This window comes from Loxodonta africana, chromosome 24 (assembly GCF_030014295.1).
Source record: "Loxodonta africana isolate mLoxAfr1 chromosome 24, mLoxAfr1.hap2, whole genome shotgun sequence".
NCBI lineage: Eukaryota > Metazoa > Chordata > Mammalia > Proboscidea > Elephantidae > Loxodonta > Loxodonta africana.
The window spans coordinates 53615724-53641067 of record NC_087365.1 but is presented as its reverse complement, the minus strand read 5'-3'; the positions used below and the strand labels follow the sequence as shown (position 1 = coordinate 53641067).

The window sequence follows — 25344 nt, the reverse complement described above, 5'->3', positions numbered from 1 at the left end:
GGGAGAAAGAAAGTAGGTGAAAACCTCTCTGGCTAGAAATAACCAGCAGGGAAGGGCTGAAGGAATACTGATGTGACAAAGACACTTATGACTGAGGTCAAGGGAAGGTCACTGTTTTCTGTGGTCATTCATTCATTTATTCAGCCAATTTCTGCATAAAAACTAGGTGTCAGGGAGGGTACTAGACCTTAGTGATACAGCCCTACTATGAATAAGATCTGCCTTGCCCACAAGGACCTTGCACGGGTGCTCTTCAAAGCTCTCTGATCTTGCATCTTATCTGTGAAGTCTTCCCCAAGGATCCCCAAAATATGCTATTTATTTATAACTCCTATATAAACAAGTAATACTATGCACACCATAAAACATAAAAATGTCCATCTAAAAGGATAAGATAAAAATATTTAAACAGAAGCGCTATTGTTCTTGCTGTTCCCCCAGTAGGCCATTCTGGAAGAGGTGCTAGTTAGGATCTGCTTAACTCACACAGCAGAACCAGAACCCAGGACTTCCTACCTTAGTCCAGGGCCCTCCCTATTAGACCAGTGGTTTCCAAATGTGAGTGGGCATCAGATGCACCTAGACCACCCCCACAGAGTTCCTGATTCCATAGATCTGGAGAGGAGCCTGGGAATGTATACTTCTAGTAAGTTCCTAAGTGATGCTGGTGCTGTTAGTGCACAGACCACATTTTGAGAATCCAGGGGTAGAACTCAGGCCTCTTGTCCAGAGCCTATGTAGGAATTTGTTGGGAGTGCTAATTTCTAAGTTATATTCTACACCATAAGGCCACTACCTCTCTGAGAGTTTGTCATAGTGTGGTGGCTTGCTTGTTGCTGTGATGCTGGAAGCTTTGTCACCAGTATTTCAAATACCAGCAGGGTCTGTCATGGTGGACAGGTTTCAGGGAAGCTTCCAGACTAAGGCAGACACAGAAGAAAGACCTGACAACCTACTTCTGAAAATTAGCCAGTGAAAACCTTATGGATCACAACAGATTATTGTCCAATATAACACTGGAGAATGAGCCCCTGGGCTGAAGGCACTACATGGTAGCTGCAACAATGGACCCAAACACACTAACAATCATGAAGATGGTGCACGACCAGGCAATGTTTCACTCTGTCATCCTTGGAGTAGCCATGAGTCAGAGCAGACTTAATGGCAACTAACAACACCGTAACTTACAAACTGGAATCTCTGGAGTGGCGGGTCCAAGAGTCTGCATTTTAAACAAGGTTTCCCAGGCCATTGTGATAGATGCAAATATTGGAGAAGCAGGGGTCTGAAAGATCCAGTGCCCCTTGTAGTAGGGTGTTGATGGGGTTCCAGCCCTCCTCCTGGCTTACCTTGCAGGCGGTAGAGCTGGCCTGTGCTGTGCTGCCGGGTAATGTGTTGCCAGTAGGCACTGCGGGGCAGGGGCACCATGGTGCTGAGCGAGGCGGCCCGCTCGCTCATCTTCATCTGGAGCTGCAGGGAGAGGGAAGACAGTGGGCATCAGTAATGCTGGGGCTGAAAGAGAGAAACTAGAGCAGGAATTCCTGGTACCACGGGTCAGCCAATCAGCAAATCAAAGAGCATGGGTGGTGGTGATGGGTGGCTATTATTTCTGCTTGCTTGGCAGCACCCAGTAGTCAACTTGCTGGGAGGTGTTCCTGGGACTTCCTTTGGGGCACCTCGCACCAATCAAGGTTGATCCCTGTAGCCCTGGTGGAGCTGACCCCACTAATGACTCGAGAGTGGGATGAGCCAATCATTTCATCTTCCTTGAGAACAGTTCGGGGGTAGGCAGTGACCCAAGCCAGGCCAATAAGACACAATTCAGGGATACCCATTAGAGCCTTGGGGAAGAGCATCACTAGCCTACTTTGTCCATTGTTCCATCCTGGGGCCTAGAGTATTTCCTGGTCCACAGCAAGCACACAATAAACCCAAGTTGAATTCAATCAATGAGCTTCCTTGTGGGATTATTGAGAGGATATGATTTAGGACTGGAGCCCATCTTGGAACAATGAAGGGAGAACTTTCAGTGACTGGAGACGCTTCAGAGGGAAACAGCTGGGAAAGGAGAGTGAGGTGTTTGACAGGCTTTTCTGAGACCTGGAATCCAGCTGAAATCCACAGGCGAGCCCCAGAATTTTCAATTATTTGGGCCGGTTACTATTTTTCTGCATAAGTTGATACCAGTTTGAGTGTTCTGTCACTAGCATTAGCAAAAAAAAAAAAAAAAAGCTCTGCTCACGCAAGGGCCTTTTCTAGGGTGATCTTTGTTTCAGCTCTTGAGGGAGGAAAGAGGAAGATGGGGCTTTTCCTCAGGCAGCTGACAGTCTACCTAAAGGGACAGGGTAAGTCCCTCGATGCTTGGAGAGAGTCAAAACTCCAGCAAACCAGGAGGGGAAATTGACTATATGAGGGACGTTTCGGAGTTAAGAGGTCTTCATAGGGTGGGTAGGATAAAAAACAAAGGAGAGGTAAATTAGACAACTCATGCAGGAAGAGAGGGAGGGCAATTTGAGGAGTCCTCCGGCTCCCCCTCACCTGAGTCCCTGTCTTAGTCCCAATCTTTAGGTAGTCTCATTCCTCCATAACACAAGGAGTGACCATATGCGTTGCTTGAGTTCCTGGAGTTATCTGAATATCAAATAACCCATGCCCCAAACCTGTTGCTGTTGAGTCCATTCCAACTCACAGTGACCCTGTAAGACAGAGCAGACCCGCCTCATAGAATTTCCAAGGAGCAGCTGGTGGATTTAAGCTGCTGACCTTTTGGTTGGCTGCCAAGCTCTTAACCACTGCACCACGAAGGCTCCAACCCACACCTTGTCTTATTAAAATGTTCTCACAAACACACAAAGATTTGTGCCAGGATGTTCACTGGGATATAATTTGCAATTTTGGAAAGCTGGAGGCAACTTCAGTATCCCTCTCAGGGCCTGGTTAATGGCACTTAGGCACAATGGAACACTCGGCAAGTGTTAACAAGGGAAAGATTTACACCTCCTGAAAAGGAAACATCACACATTGTGTCATTAAGGAAAAGCAGGGAGCGGCAGACCGCTGTGTGTAGTAGAATGCCATTTTAACTTCTCCTGTGGAGAGCAGGGCATTAAACACCTCCCCATCTGGGCTGTGCAAAAGTTCAGTGAGCTGACGGCTGCAATGCACTTGGTTCTGGCTTGCCACAAAACAGGCACTCAGGAAAACGGAGGCTATTATTATTATTATAAATTCCAGTGCCCATTTAAAAAACCAAAACACTCTCCACTCCGCAAATCTAGACATCCTGGTAGTTGCAGGCCTAATTATCTGCACAGTCATACAATAACACCAAAATCACACGAGGCTTCCTCCCTGGAGACCGAAACACATTGTAGATGATGATATGCAACTTGAAAAAAAAATTATAATCATTTCCTCAAAAGATAATTTAGCTGATATGTGTTGCATTTACGCTTGCTGAATTAAACTCTCCGTCCCTCAACTGGCACCTCCGCAAACGAAAGGCCTAGTGGTCTGCTTCCGTAAAGACTACAGCCAAGAAAACCCTATGGAGCAGTTCTACTCTGCATATGCGAGGCCGCCATGACTCAGGGACTGACTCCAGGACAGCTAACAGCATCGTCATAGCATGATTACCAAAATATTAATAACCCGGATGTGTCCTCAGGTAAAATAAAGCAGCACTAGGTTTCCTGGGGACACTGCTCCCTAAACATGTCTTCTGAGGTCAAGAGGGCAAAAAGCGAAGAAGGAAGCTGGTAGGAAAGCTCTGTGATTATTTCTGTATCCAAGAAAGTCTCAAAGTTCAAGAGCAAAACAAAACAAACAAATCTTATCTATTCACCAGTGACTGCTAGTGACATTCAACCTCATGGACTTGGAAAGCAAGAAATTAAAGGAAAAAAAAAAAAACTTTAAATTTACAAAAACACAAGGCAGTGGTTATTTGACTTTTTTTTTTTTTTTAGTATAAAGAAAACATTTGCAGAAGAGCAGTAACTTCAAATAATTCACCACATAACTGCAAATACATTGAGGCAGCTCAGCAGGATTTGACTGTATTTTTAGAAAGCTTATTTAGGAACAAGAACCAAGTGACACCAATGTTATGCTTCACAGAGAAAAGCACAAAAGCTGCCTTTTTATTTCTTTTTCAACCTCTTGAACGAATATCTAGCTTTATGAAAGGGGCATTTTAATTGTCTTTGGAGAAAGATGATGATAAGGACCTTCTTATTTAACATTGCAAAAATGTCTGAATTCTGTTACAATGAAAGGACATGGCAAGTCATTCGGTCAAGTGTCTAGCGGGAAAGCTTCCACCCTTGTTCTTTTTTTATTGCTGCAAAGAACTCTTTTATTGTGATATGAAACTACCAGTTAAGTGGTAAGGGAACCGGTGCTCATAGATACCACTGGTGTAAATATAAATTAGCGTCATATTTTGGAGGTGTCAAAATTGTATCCTGGAGTATCCAAAGAAGAAAAGGGTTGTGTTCTTCCTCCTTTTTTTTTTAAAAAAGGACATTATATACTTTGATTTTTCTGTTTACAATAAACATGTAACATAGTTTTTTCACATTAAGAGAGCAAAACAAGCCAACATCATAAAAATTTAAAGCACGGGAATTTTTGCTATCACAGGATATAAATATGCCTGAAAAAACCTCCCATTTTGTAAAATAGTTGGACAAATATGGTTATGGGAAGGCCATTCAAAACATATGCAAATATATAACCAAAGCCTTAACAATTGTTACTATGGGGGATAGATGGGACAGTCCCATTGCCACTGAGTTAATTCAGACTCATGGTGACCCCATGTGCATCAGAGTAGAACTGTGTGCCACAGGATTTTCAATGGCTGATTTTTCAAAAGATGGCCAGGCCTTCCTTCCATGGCACCTCTTGTTATTGCTGTTAGGGGCTGTCCAGTCAGTTCTGACTCACAGCTACCCTATAGGAGAGAGTAGAACTACCCCATAGGGTTTACCAAGGAGCAGCTGGGAGAGAAAAACAAGTAGAGTCAAATGCAAGACAGCATTGTAAGGGCGAAGACAGAGGGAAGGGTGGGGTGACCTGGGAGGGCAGGACAAGGGCATGGGAATCAGACCAGAAGGAAGTGACGGAGGGAATATGGCAGCCAGGGACGACTCCCGGGAGAGCTGCCACCCACACATGCTACTCAATATCCTGCCCTTCTGTCCTCTGAGATTCCAGTGTTTCTGTATCCTAGTAGATCTCCCAAACTATCTACAGTCTGCCGTCCACAGGAGTGCTGCAGAACGGCTGAGGTCAGACCACGGGTTCTTTTTAAGTTTTAGACTCTTCAGATGACTGAAATGTTTTCTGCATAAGCAGTGACCATAGCATCAATGAGATGACTGTGAGCCATGTACGAGGGTGAACAAGAATGTAGTCAGCACAAGGGAGTCTCATGGAAGGACTGGAGAAGTCAAAGAAAGTATGTAGGTACAAGTCTGATTATAATAGTCCAAAACCCATTGCCGTGGAGTGGATTCTCACTCATAGCTACCCTATAGGATTGAGTACTACTGCCCCATAGGGTTTCCAAGGAACAGCTGGTGGATTCAAACTGCCGACCTTTTGGTTAGCAGCTGTAGCTCTTAACCACTATGCAACTAGGGCTCTGTTTATAATAGTAGTCACTAAAAATCATGGAATGCTAGAACTAGAAGTTGTTGTTGATGGGTGCAATCAAGTCGATTTCGATTCATAGCAACTCCGTGTGGCACAGCAGAACTGCCCCATAGAGTTTTGTTTCATTGACTGTAATCTTTATGGAAGCAGATCAACAGGTCTTTCTCCCTCACAGCCACTGGGTGAGTTCGAATCACCAACCTTTCGGTTAGTAGCCAAGCGCTTAACCAAGAACTAGAAGAGAATTTAGTTATTTGTTTTATCCATTGCTATACCCTCAGTTGGTTTTTTTTTTTTTTTTTATGATACCCTCAGTTCCTAGAACAGTGCCTGGTAAAAAGCAGATGCTCAATAATTATTTGTTGACCGGAAGAATGAATCCGCCCAGTGGTGTGTTGGAGGTGGGCTCACACCAGCTTACAAGAACTGGTTGTTACGTTTTCAGGAATTTTATGAGATGGCTGGCAAACGTAGTCATCGTTAAAAACTGAATTATGTAAATTTACAGCTAAGTAAATGATATTAAAAATAAAGGTAATACATACTCAAAACTCATCACTTCTTAATTATTTTAAGATAATCTATGCTTATGAGGTTCTTTAGGTCTACTCTACCTGTTTGGTGGAAACGCTGTATAAAGGCATACTTCCGCTCATCTCTTCCCAACTCCAAGTTCAGGGAAGTCAACAAAATTGGCCATAGTTGGAGGGAGTAAAGGAATCAGTAAATGATACAAATCTGGGCTTGAATTACCATTTTGTTGATCGTCTAGACTTGAGACAGTGACGGAGAAACTGTTTATAATGATGCCAATAAAACCTGAAAGTGTGCCCTGTCAAGAGCAATTACATTGTATGCAGCAAGAGCATTTAAGGAAACATTCTTTAAGCATTCAAAAAGTATTATCCAATTTAGCCAAGAAGTCATTAACATCACTGACAAATGAGCAAAGTTCTGGCATACGTGTTTTCATGCTACTCATTGGCATAGACAAAAATATCAGCTAACACTCATGTCCCATTGATACTCATTCATCAGTTACAACTATAGGGTGGCTACAGATAAGAGCAAAGTCAACAGAAGGAACAAGTGGCATTATAGAATTTACCATAAAGTGTATTGCATATTTCAGTGCTATTTGTAAATTTTGTGCTACCCATCTATGTATCAGTAAAATTTATAATAAATGTGCATATGTGTACACATTAATTTTTTTTTTTTTTTTTGGTGGGGGGAAGCCAATTGCTAAACATTTGCTAGCACACCAGTGAATCCAACCCATAAGTGCAAAAGGAGGGCCTCCTGGGCAAATATGGCATACAGATAGGTTGTGCGTGGTCTACCTGTACTTACAATTCACCACATTCCCCACCGTCCCCTAACGTTCCATACCCTGACACTCTCACTCACGTCAACTTGTCTGGGCTCTGTAGGCATTTGAGTTTGTGGTTCGTGCTCTAATCCAACCCTCTCATTTTATAGACAAAGAAAGCAAGGGCAGGAATTCTGGGTCAACTGACCAAGGGTTAGAATCTAGCCCTTAAGACTCTTCATTTGGAGCAGGTGAGCAAGACAGAAAAGAAAACATGAGTTATTGTCTGAAAATCTTCATTTAGTTCAGTTCCCTTTGCCTACAGCTTCTTTATTACCCAGCTTCCCTTCTTTAACACCCTTCAGTAGCTCCCAGCATCCTCAGGCTGACAACCAAGCTTGTTAGAATGGGATCCACTCATCTTGCTACTCCTCCTGGCTCATACCTCGCCATGGCCTAACCCACATCCCTCAGTCCAGCCACTGTGAACCACGAGTGGCTCCCACTCTCACACCTCCACGCTATCTCAAATGGTGCTCCCTACACCCAAATGCTCTTAGCTGATTCAAGCCTACCTTCCCTGCAGGAGTTCCCAGGCATCACCCCCTCTGGGAACCCTCTTCTCCCTTAGTGGAATCAGGTATGCCTACCAGGTATCTTCCAGACATGTTCTTGCTCTGCTCATGTCACTGTTTGGTGACAGCCAGTACACTGGTCTGCCTCCTACTACAGATCATGAACTCCGGGAAAGCAGAGATTCTACCTTCTATGTCTGTATCCCCAGCACCTAGCTTGGGCCTGCAGAGGCTTAATAATGCGATGAATGAATGGACAAAGGAACCCAACCTTTGCTAAGGCAGCAGGGAGCAGTTTTCAGAAATAAGTTCTAATTAACCCAGCAAATGAGAAGCATGGTTAGCCCAAGGCTGACTTCATGCCAAAGCTTTAGGACCAGGTTAAATTAACGAGGCTGTCACTGGCCGTGGGAGACGAGGTAATAAGACTTTCCCATTTGAGTGATGAGTGTAAGCAGGGCCTGGGGAAAGATCTACTTCTGTACACATGCGTGATCGTCAGGGCGGCCGAACAGCAGGGGAGTTCAGCTGCACACATTTATCCATGCTATTAGCAGTGTGAGCTCCCGAACAACACCTGCGAACAAGACAAAGCTTCGTGAAAGTCAAACAAATGCCTCCTTCTGATCAGGGTCACCACAGATTGGTCCTGATAGAATGGGAGAAAAATGTGGAACAATGGTGGTGTCACTAGGGGGACATGGGGGTGCGGACCACACCGGGTGACACTGAAATGACTGCCTACAAAAGTATCCAACAAAAACATTTTTCGTAAGTCCAGCTTGCGCATATTGATATACATACAAGGCTAAAACTCTACACTAATTTACTTTTTGAACCTGCTAATGAGCTCTGGTCAGAGCTATCATTATTACCCAATTACAGTGACGCCTCAAATCACATTGTTTCATCCTCACAAGCTACAAGCACACGCTATTGTTTTTGTTGCTGCCGGTGTTTTCATGAGTTGCTGATTTTGTCAAATTTTCTGGTGTTTCAGCTACAATATTGTGGTAATTAATATTTGTGAATCTATATCAATAACCTTTTTGAGAATGAAGTAGTAATTAAATGAAAAGAAGTGATATATGGGAATAAAAATTGACCAGTAATACTAGTACAAAAAACATCACTAAGGAGTCTGTATGGTCTGGTACTGGAGGAGGTCCATGGGGGAGGTGACGCCATGAGTTACCACAGTGGGTGACACCAACCCTAGTGATGCCACTGTGGAAAAGAATCTCAAATTCTTAAAAAGTCCAGACTTATTGGACTGGTTGAGGCTGGAGGACTCCCTGAAACTATTGCCCTGAGATACTTTTTGAACCTTGAACTGAAACTAGTCCTGAAGTCATCTTGTAGCTAAATAACAGGATGGCTCACAAAATAAAAGAATATCACCCATGAGTACTGTGCTCCTTTAAAAAATTATCTATGAGACCAAATGTTCAACAATTACTTTAAAACAAAGATGAGATGGTAAAGGGGCAGGGAAACTAAATTCATGGAAACAAAACAATCAGAACGGAAATAATGAGAATGTTCGTGCATTGTGAAGAATGTAACCAATGTCATTGAAAAATTTGTGCAGAAATTATTGAATGGGAACCTAAACCATCGCTGAAAACACAATAAACATCATTAAACAAACAAAACCAAGCGCCTCCTTGTACTTCAAGACTTGAAGTTTTCTCCTAAAAAGCAGCGATGCAGGTTATGTCTCTTTCTAACCCAGCCTAGGGGAATCTTTTTCCTGCCCAGTGGTCTAAAATACTTGAAGCAATCAACCAGCCTGTGTGATTGATCAGGCTTCAAGGGTACAAAAAATAAAGTTGGCTTTCGAGTAGGAGACCCGTTCCCAGATCAGGTTCTGCTCCATGTGAGCTGTGTCTTGTGGGACACAGCTCTCCCCCCAGCTTGGGCCTCAAGTCTCTTTTCTCATGGAGGTTATCTTCCAATGATGCAGACAATAAAACCGTAAGCAAATATGCAAAAAGTACTCAGATTGCGATAAAAAGGAATGAAGTTCAGATGTAGGCTACAACATCTTGAAAACATTAGGCTAAGTGGAAGAAGCCAGGCACAAAAAACCACATATTGTGATTGCATTTGCATGTATGGAATGTCCAGAATAGGCAAAACTATAGAGACAGAAAGTAGATTTGTGGTTGCCTAGAGCTGGGAGGAACGGGGAAAACAGGGGTGATGGCTAAATGGGATGGAATTCTTCTGGGGTTGATAAGAATGTTCTGCAGTTGTTTGTTGCGATGGCTTCAAATTCCATGAATATATTAAAATCACTGAACGGTTTAAATGGATGTGCTGTATGAAATGAAGGAGCCCTGGTGGCGCAATGGTTAAGCACTCACTGCTAACCTAAGGGCAGGCCATTCAAACTCATCACTGCTCCACAGGAGAAAAGTCCTCACAATCTTCTCCTGTAGATTACAGCCTAGGGAACCCTATGGGGCAGGCAGTTCTACTGGTCCTATAGGGTCGCTGTGAGTTGGAATCGGCTCGATGACACACAACAATAATTGTATGAAATGTGAATTATGTCTCAATAAAGCTGTTACCAAAAAGAAATCACATAGTAGCATGTGCTATGCAGATTATTCAAAATGTCTGATAGGATGAAAGCCAGTGGGTGGTTACTTCTGGTCAAAAGGTTTCTAGGGAGGTAACATTTAAACTGGGACTAAGTGACAACTAGCTGAAGCATGATCCTCCATCATAAACATCTCCACCACCACCACCAACAGCAACATGGTCAGATCCCTTTAAAACTCAAAGTGTGGGAAGTGCTGTGTCTTAGTCATCTAGTGCTGCTTTAACAGAAATACCACAAGTAGATAGCTTTAACAAAGGGAAATTTATTCTCGCAGTCTACAAGGCTAGAAGTCCGAATTCAGGGTGCCAACTCTAGTGGAAGGCTTTCTTTCTGTGTCAGCTCTGGGGGAAGTTCCTTGTCATCAATCTTCCTCTGGTCTAGGAGCTTCCCAGAGCAGGAACCTCAGGTCCAAAGGATACACTCTTCTCCTGGTGTTGCTTTCTTGGGGGCATGAAGTCCCCACGTCTCTCTGCTTGCCTCTGTCTCTTATACCTCAAAACAGATTGGCTTAAGACACAACCTGATCTTGTAGATTGAGTCCTGCCTTCTTAGCCTAGCTGCTGCTAACATCATGGAGGTAGGATCCACAACACAGGAAAATCACAGCAGATGACAAACTGGTGGACAATCACACAATACTGGGAATCATGGACTAGCTAAGTTGACGCATATTTTGGTGGGACAATTCATTCCATGACATGATGATTGATGAGATCACTCCCTTACAGTGTTGGGGGAAACACATCAGCTTTCTGGGGATAGATAGATAAAACTTCCTAATAACTGCCAAGCAGAGCTTCTCAGTGAGAAGACCAAAAGAAAATGCACTCTTCACCCACCAACAACATTTTTGGTTTCTGGTTTCTTCCTTTGAGAGAGCCTTACTTGTTGCTGGTGCACCTTCTTCCTGAGTCTGAGACAAGAGGTGCAGAGCAGTGTCGAGTCTTAGCAGCACTGCAGTACTGTGCCATATTGCCCTTCTCTGGTACCCAACTGTTTTTGTGGCTGAGCATTGTGTTTTGTGGAACTGAACAGCGCAACAGGATGTAACGGTTTGCTGCTACAGTCAACCATGAGGTCCATGTGCCATGTTTGTGAAGTCCATCTGGATCCACTCAGAAACAAGCACAAATCATCACAATGGCCAACAGATCAGGACTTCAAGACCCAATTCCATACTCATCAGACTCTTCAACTTCACAGATTGCTCCTTAAAAGAACTCAAATGGGGTCTCTACCAATAACAACCTTTGCATGTGCAAACATCTCGGCATTCTTCATTCATTAACCCTGGGCCCTGAGGAGACTGAAAGAGGACAGCTTTGAGAATAAGGTGCAGAATAAGTCAGAAGCCACACATATCTGAATGATACTCAACCTGAGACACTTCCAAAGCTTACCCAGGTCTGACAATATCCTCCACTCAAGAAAAGATATATATATAGAGAGAGAGAGAGAGACTTATTTTCTATGGATATTTTAAGCACAAAATGTGGGCAACGTTGAGTCAGAAGGTACAACTCAGTCCTGGAAGAACAAGTAAAATGATTCCAGATAAAAGCAACACCTCAACGTCTCCGGTTCTCATTCTACTCAAAACCGAGCTGTCCAGTCGCCTTCCCGAACCATGCCTCACTGTCTGCCTGCTTAGGCTCCTGGGAAAAGAACATTTGAGAACGCGCTCTGCCTTTGCTTTCTGGACCCTGGGTCAGTGGTTATCCAACTTTAGCAAGTACCAGAGTCCCCTGGAGGGCTTATTAAAATGCAAATTCCTGGGTCCCTTTCCAGAAGGAATTTGCATTTCTAACAAGTTCCCAGATGATTCTGGTGCTGCTGGTCCAGGGACCACACTTTGAGAACCACTGCCCTATGTTGCTAATTGTTGTTTTTGTTGTATGCCATCGAGTTGACTCTGACTAATATCAACCACATGTGACAGAGTAGAACTGCCCTATGGGGTTTCCTAGGCTGTAATCTCCATGGGAGCAGATCTCCAGGTCTTTTCTCCTATAGACGGACTGGGTGGGTTTGGAGCACAGATCTCTCCGTTAGCAGCCAAGCGCTTAACCACTATGCTACCACAGCTCCTGTGGAGAAGTATGTAAGGCAGATTTGAAGTCAGCCTTACATCTATCATTCAGAAAAAAAACAAAAAGAAAAAGCACTTTTAAAATGTTGGCATACTTTCTCCATCTTTTTTTTAACGTGCATACCTAATATATATATTTCTTAAAATATTTTGTTGTGTTTTTGACAAAAGTTTACAGAACAAATTAAGTTCCCATTTAACAGTTTCTATATATATTGTTCAGTGACATTGGTTACATTTTTCACAACGTGTCAGTATTTTCATTATTTCCATTCTGGTTGTTCTGTTTTCATTAACCTATCTTTCCTGTCCTCATACTGTCTCGTCTTTGCTTTAGTGTGAATGTTGACTGTTTGATCTCATATAGACGGTTATTCAAAGGAGCACAGTACTTGTGGGTGATATTGGTTATTTTATGAGCCAATCTGTTATTTGGTTGAAAGGTGACCTCTGGGAGTGGATTCAGTTTCAAGTTTAAAGGGTATCTTAGGGTGACAGCCTTAGGGATTTCTCTAGCCTCTACTGGTCCAGTAAGTCTGGCCTCTTTTAGGAATTTGAATTTGTTCTACATTTTTCTCCCATTCTATCTGGATCATGTACTGTGTTCCTGGTCAGAACAGCCAGTAGTAGTAAGCGGGCACCATCTACTTCCTTTGGTCTCAGGATAGAGGAGGCTGTAGTTTGCATGTTCTTTTAGTCGTGTAGGCTAATTTCTTCTTTGAGTCTTTGGTTTCCTTCTTTCTCATTTGCTCCAGATGAGTACAGACCAATAGCTATATCTTGGATGGCATACATAATGTATATTTAACACAAACCAATGACAGTGCATATACTGTTTAGCTATGCTTTTTTTCATTTTCTATATTATGAACCAACCCTATGGGACAGAGAAGAACTTCTACATAGGGTTTCCAAGAAGCAGCTGGTGGATTTGAACTGCTGACCTTTTGGTTAGCAGCCGAGCTCTTAACCACTGCACTACCAGGGCTCTGTATTATGAACACATGGTAAGATTCCTAAATACTGCTTCTACAGCATTGTGTTTAATGACTGTTGCATTTCATCGTTTTTCTGTACCTAGTTTATGTACTTTGTGCACTATTCCATTTACCAGTTTAAAGAATTTCATAATCATGAATAAAAGCACTGAGGTATATGGGTAAGTAAGAGATCTGGTGGTACAATGGTTACACGTTTGACTACTAATCGAAAGGCTGGAGGTTCGAACCCACCCAGCACCTTTGAGAGAAAAAGACCTGGTGATCTGCTCCTGTAAAGATTATAGCCTTGGAAACCCTGTGGAGCATTTCTACCCTGTCCTATAGGGTTGCTGCGAGTTGTAATCAACTTGATGGCACCCAACAGCAGCAACAACATATGTGTAAGTATACCGCTCTCCAAGATCAAGCTTGTAAAGAGGCACTATCTCCCCACTTCATGTACTGGAGTTTGATACCCCCCCAACCTTAACCCCTTCAGCCTTCTCTCCAAGTGACACTTACTGGAAAATGAAAACCAGGGGAAGTTAAAAAGAAGGGTGGAAAAGAGCTCTCAAGGAAGCCCAAACATAATTTCACGTCCCTTACCAGAAATAGGAGCCCTGGTGGTGCAGTGGTAAGAGCTCAGCTGCTAACCAAAAGGTCAGCAATTCAAATCCACCAGCCCCTCCTTGGAAACTCTGTGGGCAGTTCTTTATTCTGTCCTATAGGTCACTATGAGTCAGAATTGACTCGACAGCAATGGGTTTGGTTTGTGTTTTTGGCAACCAAAACGAAGTACTCCAAATAGCTCACGAATACTAAATATGTTTTGAACTGAATCCTAAAATGTTAGATTTATTCCTACAAAATCCAGACCAAATGTCTCCCTTCAAAGACAACAGGCTTAAAAGATGGTTTTTTTAAGACCTTAGAAATAAAGCATGTGTTTATGAAGCATGTAATCTATTTACCAAGTCTGACAAGCCTCTATTTCTGAGGTTTATCAAACACCTCTTAAAGTTCTCTAAAATGCATCTTGTGTGGTTTGGTGCTGGCCGTAATTTATTGAGATGACTACATTTGCAGCATTCTTTGGGGGCGCTTTCTGCTTGATGAGCAGGTTCATTTAATCAATACAAACTGCTTAAAATGCTAATTGCTGAGCTAAGTGGCAGTAACCAATTCCTCAGGAACAGAGAGGCAAATGCTGTTGAACAACGAGCACTGTACTCATTGTGGGGCGACCGCATGCTTAGTGATGTGCTCTAAGTCACTCCTGAAGCCTTCAGAGAACTGCACAATGGCTCTTCGCCCACCTCCCCTTCACCCTCTGGGAGGTGCCCTCCCCTTTGTGTTACATGAAGAATGATGAAAGAATCTGGTCTTCTCCAAAGAGAGAGAGCAACAGTTGGTCTAGATGCATGAAACCCAAAACGTGCACTGCTGATAAACACGTATTGTTGCTGTTAGCTTTAACCAGTGAAGGCTTTAAGCAGTAAAGCCTGAGTAAAGCCCACTGATGGCTAGGCAGTTAGGAAATTGTGCCTGAGCTGAAACTTCTGTGCTGGGCACCACGGTGTGTCTGCTGCATGATCACATGAGTTTCACCTGTGAACGGAAGTCTGTATAACCCAGTACCCAGTGCCGCTGTAGAGGGCATCAAAGCTGCACCCATGCTGTGTGCTCTCTCTAACCCCTTCTCTGTCCCTTGTTATCTTTTTTCACGGTCACACTTCTTGAGAGCAAACATCCTTTCTCCAGGGACCAAAGAGCCAGATTCTCGGATTCTCTCTAGAGCAGAGTTCTCAAAGCGTGGTCCCCACACCAGCAACGTCAGCATCCCCTGAGAACGTGTTAAAAATGCAGACTTTCACGCCCCCTGCCAGACCTGCTGAAGGACCCTTGGTTGGAGCCCAGTGATCTGTGTTTAAGGAGCCCTCTAAGTGTGCTGATATGCAGCCAGTGTTGAGGACCACTGTCCCTGACTCCGTATTTTCCTGTCCCCCTCCCTGGCACCATTGCCCAAACTACCGGCACACTGATGCTGAGGCCCTAGGCGCAATCTGTGTTTCTGCCTCCACGAAGTCTCACAATTTGTTCTTCCTTTTAGTTCCCACGAAACTGAAAATCTGGGGCTTTCTATCCAGACGGACTAGCAGTTCTTATCCTGAATCTTCAGTTACTAATCCTGAGCCCTTTAGCCTCAGTTTCCTCCTCCACAAAACGGACCTGTTAATAATATCCGTAACATGCAAAGTATGTCGGCATTTTGCAAGGCAACATGGCACCACTATTTAAATTAAAAATACTTTAAAAAAAAACAAAACAAATTATCCTTTAATTCAGCAATCCTACTGCTGAATTTGCCCCATTTAAATAAAGTTAACAATACACAAGAACGTGTGTACAAGGATGTTCATTGTAGCAAAATAAACAAAATATTAGCAGAAAAAAAACTCTGAAATTTCCATAAATAAGCTAAATAAACAAATGGTATTTCCATATCCTGAAATATCATTCGTCCATTAAAAAGAATGAATATAGACCAAACCAAAATCCCATTGCCATCGAGTCGATTCCAACTCATAGTGACCCTATAGGACAAAGTAGAACTGTCCCCACAGAGTTTCCAAGAAGCACCTGGTAGATTCGAACTGCTGACCTTTTGGTTAGCAGCTGTAGCACTTAACCACTACACCACCAGGGTTTCTGAATATAGACCAGAGGTCAGCAAACCTTTTCTGTAAAGGGCCTGTAATCTAGTAGCATCAGAAGCCATCTAAATTCACAGGGAGGGATGAGAATTAAGGTCATCATCAGCCCAAGACTGATTCCTACGAGGTGGAGGTCAGGCTTACATCCACACTCCTTTTTTTTTTTTTTTAACTAGTTCTGACACTGGCTGTCTCCCCACAGTGCTCTCTACTTCTCTGTTGGGTTCAATAATTCGTTGCAATGGCCACACAGAACTCACAGACCGTACTCACCCTTACGGGGTTTATGAGGGATAAGCAAGCTACAACTCAGAATCAATATCGACTTGGAGTAATAAGATACAACTCAGAAGGCAGGATACAGTTTGTCAGTTAGGACAGCTTCCCCCAACCAAGACAGCTCTCAGTTCCTTTTTGGCCATGCCTGCCCGCAGGTGACCCTATCAACCTAGCCTCTGCCTCTGGTCCTAGCTCTCCACCTCTGCTGCTCAGGTAAGTGTTACAAAGCTCTTTAGCTCCACTGACAAGTACCTGGAGGCACCCCACTCCACCAGCAAACCTCCTCTCTGAAGATGCTCAGCTCTCCCATTCTGGGGGTGGAAAGCCCAATGCGGCTGTCTCTCTCTAGTCTCCTGGTTCCCACCAATTGTGCTGCTACCTCTCATGCCACTGTGCCATCTGGTGCAGTCTCCTGTGTTACAGCCCTCTGTCATTTGTGTCTAGGAGGTTCTCAGGGCAGGGACCCTGGGTCCAAATGATATGCTCTGCTCCAGGTTCTTTTTCTTGGTGATAGTGAGGTCCTCCCTAACCTCTGGGGTTGGGTCCATCATAAGCCTACTTTTTCCACCAAGACCACGAACTGACCAGTTACCTTGGTAGACCACAGTCATCTATTTTGCGTAATAATTGACCAATCCCTACAAGGGTTTTATGTACTTTATAGTAAACTGTCCAATACCTTTGCAGGATTGTGGCCTAGCAAATCATCTTGGCACAAGTACAAACCCAGGGCTGAAAGGCCATATACAAAGAGAAACCCAATGCACTGCAGGTCCCCGCAGTGAATATTTTAGGCTTTTCAGTCGTATGGTTTCTATCGTAACTAATACATTTTGCCATTGAAATGGGAAAGCAACCATAGACAATATGTAAATGAATGTGCATGTGTTTCAATAAAACTTTATTTAAAAAACAGGCATGGATCAGATTTGACCCATGGGCTGTAGGTCACCTATCCCAAGTTTAGATATACACCATGTGACTTGGGACGATACTCTTTTGGTATTTACTGTTGAGTGAGAAAACTAGGATATAATTTTAAACATGTATAATATAATCATGATTTTGTAAACAAAGATAAAAAATATGCATGTCTTGTGTGTGTGTGTGTGTCTTCTTATATAAATATACAGATATCAGTCTGTATGGGACTATATGTGTATGAAGGGAAACTATGGAAAAGTACTTATGACCTACTTAACAAGATTTGGGAGTTGCAGCTGAAGGGAGAGGAGAACAGAAATGCAAACAAATAATGAAAAGAAAAAACACAACACTAATCATTTATAGAATTATATTTTTGTATCTAGTTAAACTTTGCATACGTGTGTTTTTGTAAAGATAAATTAAATGGGATTCAAAAACCAGTCCCTCTCTTCAAGGATAGTTGTGAAAATTAAGAAACATAAAGCAGCAAACTCTCAGCACAGAGCCAGCTGGAGCTGCACCTTTCCACTCTCATTAGCCCTCAATTAGTAAAAGCTTCCTGATTTTTTTTTTTTTTTTCCTGACAGTTTCTGCTTATACTCTCCCTACCTGGCAATCCTGCCCTTTCTCTTGTACCTTTCCACCAATCCTGCACTCTTCTTTGGTTCATTCATTCATTCATCCCATCCATTTACCAATGCCTTCAGTGCAGCTTGGACTTCTTCCTTCAATACCATGGGTTCTTGATCATAAGCTACCTTCCGAAATGGTTGAACGCTGACCAATTCTTTTTGGTATGGTGACTCTGTGTGCCCCTTCCATCTGTTTTGGATGCTTCCTGCATCGTTCAATATTTTGCCCATAGAATCTTTCAAAATTGCACCTTGAGGCTTGAATTTTTCTCTAGTTCTTTCAGCTTGAGAAATGCTGAACGTGTTCTTCCTTTTTGGTTTTCTAACTCCAGGTCTTTGCATATTTCATCATAATATTTTACTTTATCTTCTCAAGCTGCCCTTCGAAATCTTCTGTTCAGTTCTTTTACTTCCATGTGCTTTAGCTGCTCTGTGTTCAAGAGCAAATTTCAATCTCATCTGAAATCCATTTTGGCCTTTTCTTTCTTTCCTGTCTTTTTAATGACCTTTTTGCTTTCTTCATGTATGAGGTCCTTGATGTCATTCCACAACTTGTCTGTTCTTCAATCATTAGTGTTCAGTATGACAAATCTATTCTTGAGATGGTCTACAAATTCAGGTGGGATATACTCAAGTTCATATTTTGGCTCTTGTGGACTTGTTTTAATTTTCTTCAGCTTCAACTTCAACTTGCATATAGTAATTCATGGTCTGTTCCACAGTCGGCCCCAGCTTTGTTCTGACTGATGTTATTGAGCTTTTCCATGGTCTCCTTCCACAGATGTAGTTGATATGATTCCTGTGTTTTCCATCTTTCAAGGTCCACATGTATAGTCACCATTTATGTTGTTCAAAAAAGTATTTTCGGTGAAGAAGTCGTTGGTCTTTCAAAATTCTATCATGCGATCTCCAGTGTCATTTCTATCACCAAGGCCATATTTTCCAGCTACCGATCCTTCCTCTTGTTTTCCATGTTTCACATTCCAATCACCAGTAATTATCAATGCAGAAGTTGGCAAAAATCTTCAATTTCCTCATCTTTGGTGTTAGTGGTTGGTCTTCCTTGTAGGCATATGGATATTACCCTATCCCTGACAGTGTTGTACTTCAGGATAGATATTGAAACGTTCTTTTTGAAGATGAACATGCTGCCATTCCTCTTCAGTTTGCCATTTCTGGCATGTGTTCATTGCTGTCGTTAGGTGCCATCGAGTCAGTTCCGACTCATAGCAATCCTATGCACAACAGAATGAAATACTGCCCGGTCCTGAGCTATCCTCACAATTATCACTGTGCTTGAGCCCATTGTTGCAGCCAATTTCTGGCACAGTAGACCTTATAATTGTCTAATTCAAAATGGTCAATTCCAGTCCATTTCAGCTCACTAATGCCTAGGATATTGATCTTTATGTCTTTCATTTCATTTTTAATGACTTCTAATTTTCCTAGATTCATACTTCATACATTCCATGTTCCAATTATTAATGGATGTTTGCAGTTGTTCCTTCTCATTTTGAGTCTTCTGTATCAGCAAATGAGGGTCCCAAAAGATTGACTCCATCCACTTCATTAAGGTCAACTTTACTTTGAGGAGACAGCTCTTCCCCAGTTGTACTTTGAGTGCTTTCCAACCTGAGAGGCTCATCTTCCTGCACTATATCAGTTGATGTTCTGCTGCTATTCGTAAGGTTTTCACTGGCCAATTTTTTCAGAAGTAGACTGCCAGGTCATTCTTCCTATTTGTTTTAGTCTGAAAGCTCTGCTAAAACTTATCCATCAAGGATGACTCTGCTGGTATTTCAAATACTTCTGGCAAAGCTTCCAGTATCACAGCAACATGCAAGCCACCACAGTACGACAAAGTGACAGATACATGGTGGTAGCACACAGTCGGCACTTAGTAAAAAGTGGGTGAGTGACTGAACCACTGATAGGTTGATTGAGTTACTAAATGTATGAATGAATCATTAATGTGAATGAGAAATCTCTATTATCTCTCTTCCCATTGCCATTTTATCTTGTAACTGCAAATCAATAATTATAATAGCTCAAGTTGCTTTTGTATTTAGTAGGTTCCAGGAACTGTGCCAAGAAATTGCTTGCCTTATCTCACCTGCCAAGTTATGTACTAATATGGTGTTGTTACTGTTAACTGCCATCAAGTTGGTCCCCAACTCATGGAGACCCCACGCACAACAGAACAACTGCGCCATCCCGGTGATGGGGATGCATTGTGGATTGAACTGTTGTGATCTATAGGTTGCTCACTGGCTGGTTTTCAGAACTGGGTCATCAGGCCTTTATTCTTAGTCCGTCTTAGTCTGACAGCATCACTGAAACCTGTTCAGCATCATAGCAACATGCAAGCCTCCACTAACAGATGGGTGGTGGTTGCACACGAGATACACTGGCTGGGAGTCAAACCTGGGTCTCCTGCATGGAAGGCTAGAATTCTACTACTGAACCACCAATGTCCTCATATATCAATATCGTTATTGTTGTTAGGTATTGTCAAGTCTGCTCTGACTCATAGTGACCTTATGTATAACAAAATGAAATGCTGCCCAATCCTGTGCCATCCTCACAACCATTGCTATGTTTGAGCCTGTCAATGCAACCACAATTTAAATCCCTCTCATTGAGGATCTTCCTCATTTTCACTGATCCCCTATTATACCAAGCATGATGTCTTTCTCCAGCAACTGGACCCTCCTGATCGTGTCCAGTGTGAGACAGTCTCACTATCCTTGCTTCTAAGCAGCATTCTGGTTGTACTTCTTCCAAGACAGATTTGTTCATTCTTCTGGCAGTCCATAGTATATTCAATGTTCTTTGCCAACTCCACAATTTGAATGCATCAATTCTTCTTCTGTCTTCCTTTTTCAGTCTTCCAGCTTTCACATATATATGAGGCAAATGAAAATACCATGGCTGGGTTCAGGACCACCTTAGTCATCGAAGTGACACAATCACCACTTCACAGATGGGGGAACAAATTTCAGAGTGATGAAGTAACTTGCACAAGGACGTAGAGCTAGTGAAGATGCCCAGGCAGGCCTCTTACTACAGAGGTCAAGTTCATAACATAACCCTGCATATTTGTCATAGAAATTAGTGAAGATGTTATAAAGGCCTTAAAGGATGGGTTCATATTTTTTTCTGTTTATAATTATAAAAGCCACCTGAATCTTATTTCTGAAGCTCAGTAGAAGGGTAACTGGCCAATTGTCTACACTGCCAAAAGATGGAAATGCCTCCACCATCTTGAAGTGCAGGGCATTACAACCACTACCAGGCTCATGACGCCCACAGTCCCAGAGGCTGTTCTCACGGACTGCTTACCCCTGATTTCCAGCTCTGACAGAAGTTTGGCACGAACCACCCAAAGATCTGTCTTTTTTTTCTCTCCAAGTCCTCTCCCTTGTCCTGACATTTGCAGAAAAAGTGATGGGTAGTCCTATCATCAAAAATGTTACTGAGCTCTCACAGAACGTAATTGAACTGTCAAGCAAATATAGTGAGCAGAGGCATCCTTCTTGAATGTTTTTTTTTTTTTTCTACAAAAAGAAAAAAAAGAAAAAGTGGGTAGGAGAGAAAGATTGCTTTCCTGAGACAAAAAACACACAGCAGAGAGAAGCATTACTTGGTGAGCAGAACTCTGCAGGAAACAATGCCTCCACTGTTGCCTGCAGCTTTGACAAACCAGACTGTTAGTGAAATCAACCATTTGGGGCCAAATTTCCAAGTGCAGAATTTTGCTGAGCACCAGATGAACTCAAATGGTTATTTTCATGGGGGATAAGGGCAATTTGCATCAATTTATTCAGAGCCATCTGAGTTCTCAGTCACATGCGTAAAACAAAATCACGGCTCCCTTGGCTTCTAGAAACTTTCTATGCCTCCTTCAAAAGGCAATCCTCTACCCAACTGTACACTGAAATACATATCCTTAGGGGTGAGTTCTTCAAGGTCTCTTAAAGCTGACTTGATTGGGACTTGGGACTTAGAAGGAGTTGGACTTGGAATTCTGGCTTCATTTTTCTTTTTCTCTGTGCTCATAATTTCTTTGATTCCCATTTTATTCATCCAACGGACATTTATTAAGCCCTTGTGCAGGACACTGAGCTTATTATAGACAAATGAAGTTTAGGCCATGCCCTATGGAGGTTTACACCTAGAATGGAGTGGGTCTTTACTTTAAGGTCAGGTTTATAAGCTAATGCATGAGACAAATGTCACATATGGTTCAGGCTGACCCTTTACATACCAGGCTCACACTCAACAGAGGCAGGTGCCTTTGTGACAAGAAGCAGGTCAGAACTGAGACCCCATGAAAGAAGGGACAGAACTGAAATCAGCTGAGTGAAGGGGTGATTCATGTTTCCTGCCTTAGGCTAGCTCCGGGCTTAAGTTCACCAAGTGGAACGGTGGATACACTCATCCACGTCACGTATACGTGTAGTGCTTTCTTTTATTGTTTCATTTTGATTTGCTTTGCAGAGCAGGTGTAACACTCTGGCTGTGTATATTGTAAAGTTCTTGCTGAGTGCTAAGCCTTGCTATTGCCTTACACAGAAGGCAGAGCCTTTAACTGAGTTTGATGAAGTCATCCTGGCTCCATTCTTTAAAACCGAGTATAACAACATCAGTGTCTTAAGGAAGCAATAGTAATCAGTCCCACCACCCAAATTCCTGGTGTTGCCTGTTATATCCCCATTGCTTCAAAGTGAAATCTCTTTCTCCGGGCTCAACCTGCACCAGTCATGGTTAGTGGAAAGGTAATCATTATAGTAGCTCATATTTGTTGAATCTTACTTTGGCCAGGCACTCTTCTAGGTGACTACATGCACTAGCTCATGCGAACCACACAAAAACGCAAGGAATGGACGTTATCATTTTCACCTCATATTACATAGGAAGTAAGTGAGGAAAAAGAGGTCAAGCTGCATAGCTCAAAAGTGACATTCAATCCCAGACGCACTGACTCATCAAATTCTGGCCCAGGTTTCAAGCAGAACATCTCCTACATTTAGAACAGAGTTTCTCAGCCTCAGGGCTATTGACATTTGGGATCAGATAATTATTTGTCAGGGGGTCCTGTACACTGGAGAATATTTAGCAGCACCCCTTGCCTTTATCCACTACAAGCCAGTGGCACCCTCACTCCCTGGTTTAGACAACCAAAAAATGACTCCAGGTGTTTGCCAAATGTCCTCTGGGAGGTAAAATAACTACCCATTGAAAACTGCTGGTTTAGGGTGACTATGCATTCCAGTTTGCCTGGCTGTATCCTGTTTACATTTGTTACCCAGGTATAACTCTTCACCAGGGCTGGCTTCATGGGCATGCAACCTGTGCAGTCACACTGGGCACTATGCTCAGAAAGGCTTCATGCTTGGTTTGATGCTCTGCTGTCGCCATCTTGAAATTCTTAAGAATTTTCAACATGTTGACCTACCTCTTCATTTTGTACTGAACCCCACATATTATGCAGCCAATCTTGCTCTTAATAAAACCAATTTTCACTCTCAAAAGTGACCCAAGATAGGGGGCCAAGATGGCGCACTAGGTAGACTCTACCTCGGATCCCTCTTGCAACAAAGACTCAGAAAAACAAGTGAATCGATCACATACATAACAATCTACGAACCCTGAACAACAAACGCAGATTCAGAGACGGAGAACGAACAAATACAGGAAGCAGCGACTGTTTTCTGAGCCTAGAGCCAGCGTCCCAGTCAGGTAACCTTGGCGCCCGGCTTAGGGCTGGGCCCAGGGGAGCTGAACTCAAAAATCTTGTGACAGCACAAACAAGGGGAGCAGCCCTACCCCCCTGAACTCACCCCGGGAGGGGGCCCAGCCGGTCCGTGTGGGTGGCATGGCGACACGGCTGGTGGGAGAAGTCCCTGGGAGGCAGTGACTGGTTTTGGAGCTGGGAGTGCAGTGTCCCAGCCAGGGAACCTTGGCGCCGGGCTTTTGACTGGGCACCGTCACGGCACAAGCAAGGGGCGCAGCTCTACTCCCCTGAACTAACCTCGGGAGGGGGCCCAGCTGGTCCGTGGAGGTGGCGCGGTGACACGGCTGGCCAGACGAGAAGTCCCTGGGAGGCAGCGACTAATTTTGGAGCCGGGAGTGCAGCGTCCCAGCAGGGGAACTTTGACGCTGGGCTTTGGATTGGCAGCAGAGGATCTGACCACAGCTTTAGCGGGCCAGAACCTCGGGGGCAATCTCCACACAGCCAGCACACATAGGCGACACACTCCTCGGGAATCTCAGATAAAATAGTCATTCCAAGCAAGATAAGCAACTGTGGCTATATTCCGAGGTGCTACTCTCCTATTTCTCTGAACCCTCCCCCACCCTTCCCAGGCGGCTTCATTAACATTGGAATTTCCTGAGCCAGAGGGAGAATGGTTCCGGCACCGCGGGGCTTTGTTTCCCCCCCGGTTTTTTTTTTTTTTTTGGTCTTTTCCTAACCTATTCTTCCGGCCTGAGAGAAGGAACCACAAAAAACCCAGGGACCAAAAATCCAACCCTAATTGGACTAAAAACACAGAACCAGCTACAGCCAAGCATACAGGATCCAAATCTCGAGCTTTCATCCTTACAGGGAACAAGGAGGCGGTTATAATCCAAAGGCAGTTCTGATAGGGATCTGACTGCATTTTTTTTTTTAGCGGATTTTCTGGAAAAACAAGTTTCCCAGGTCTGATATCTCTGCATATTCAACAGAGCCCTAACTGACCCACAACAGGGAACTGAGGGCTGAAGCTCCCCCCAGACCACCTAGCCTCTTGCCTTAGAGGTCTAAGGAAGGTGACATCTACCAATCAGTAGAGGTACTTGCATTGGGGGCCTAAGGTACTCCTGCAGTGCCCTCCCATCAAGGTGCTATAGGAATAGAGACACACCTACCTCACTGACACTTGGGGGAAGCCTGTCAGCATCCTGCCCCCCCGGAGGGTGAACCCCAGCTGCTACTAGAATCTGGTGCACACAACTATCACCAATACTTCTCGAGGTGGATAGGTGTTAGGGTGCAGCACACACTTGATGACCCAAAATCAGATTCTACTCAAGAATAGTGAATAGACTCAGGCATATATATCTGGCAACAGACCAAACCAGCTGGTAATAGGTCATAAGTAAGTCAAGGGCTATAACAAACAAGACAGCACAATCTAGTAGTCCATCCACGGATATTGAAAGAAAACAAAACAAGATAAGACTCAGTGACCAATTATAGAACAAACCACTACTATTTTTTTATATCTTAGAGATGGCTCGGAGACAGCAGTCGATATCAAACCACATAAAGAAGCAGACCATGACAGCTTCTCCAACCCCCCAAAAAAAAGAATCAAAATCTTTTCCAAATGAAGACACAATCCTGGAATTATCAGATACAGAATATAAAAAACTAATTTACAGAATGCTTCAAGACATCAGAAACGAAATAAGGCAAACTGCAGAAAAAGCCAAGGAACACACTGATAAAACAGTTGAAGAACTCAAAAAGATTATTCAGGAACATAGTGGAAAAATTAATAAGTTGCAAGAATCC

The 25344-nt window shown here is 43.2% G+C and overlaps 1 protein-coding gene across 1 annotated transcript in view; it reads right to left on the bottom strand.

Moving 5' to 3' along the window:
• The window catches only part of DOK5 (docking protein 5), a 206623-nt gene that overhangs the window by 18526 nt on the left and 162753 nt on the right, over window positions 1-25344 (bottom strand). The window contains exon 7 of the mRNA XM_003419902.4: window positions 1350-1470. Coding sequence (XP_003419950.1) covers window positions 1350-1470 — 121 coding nt within the window. The remainder of the gene's footprint in view (window positions 1-1349; window positions 1471-25344) is intronic.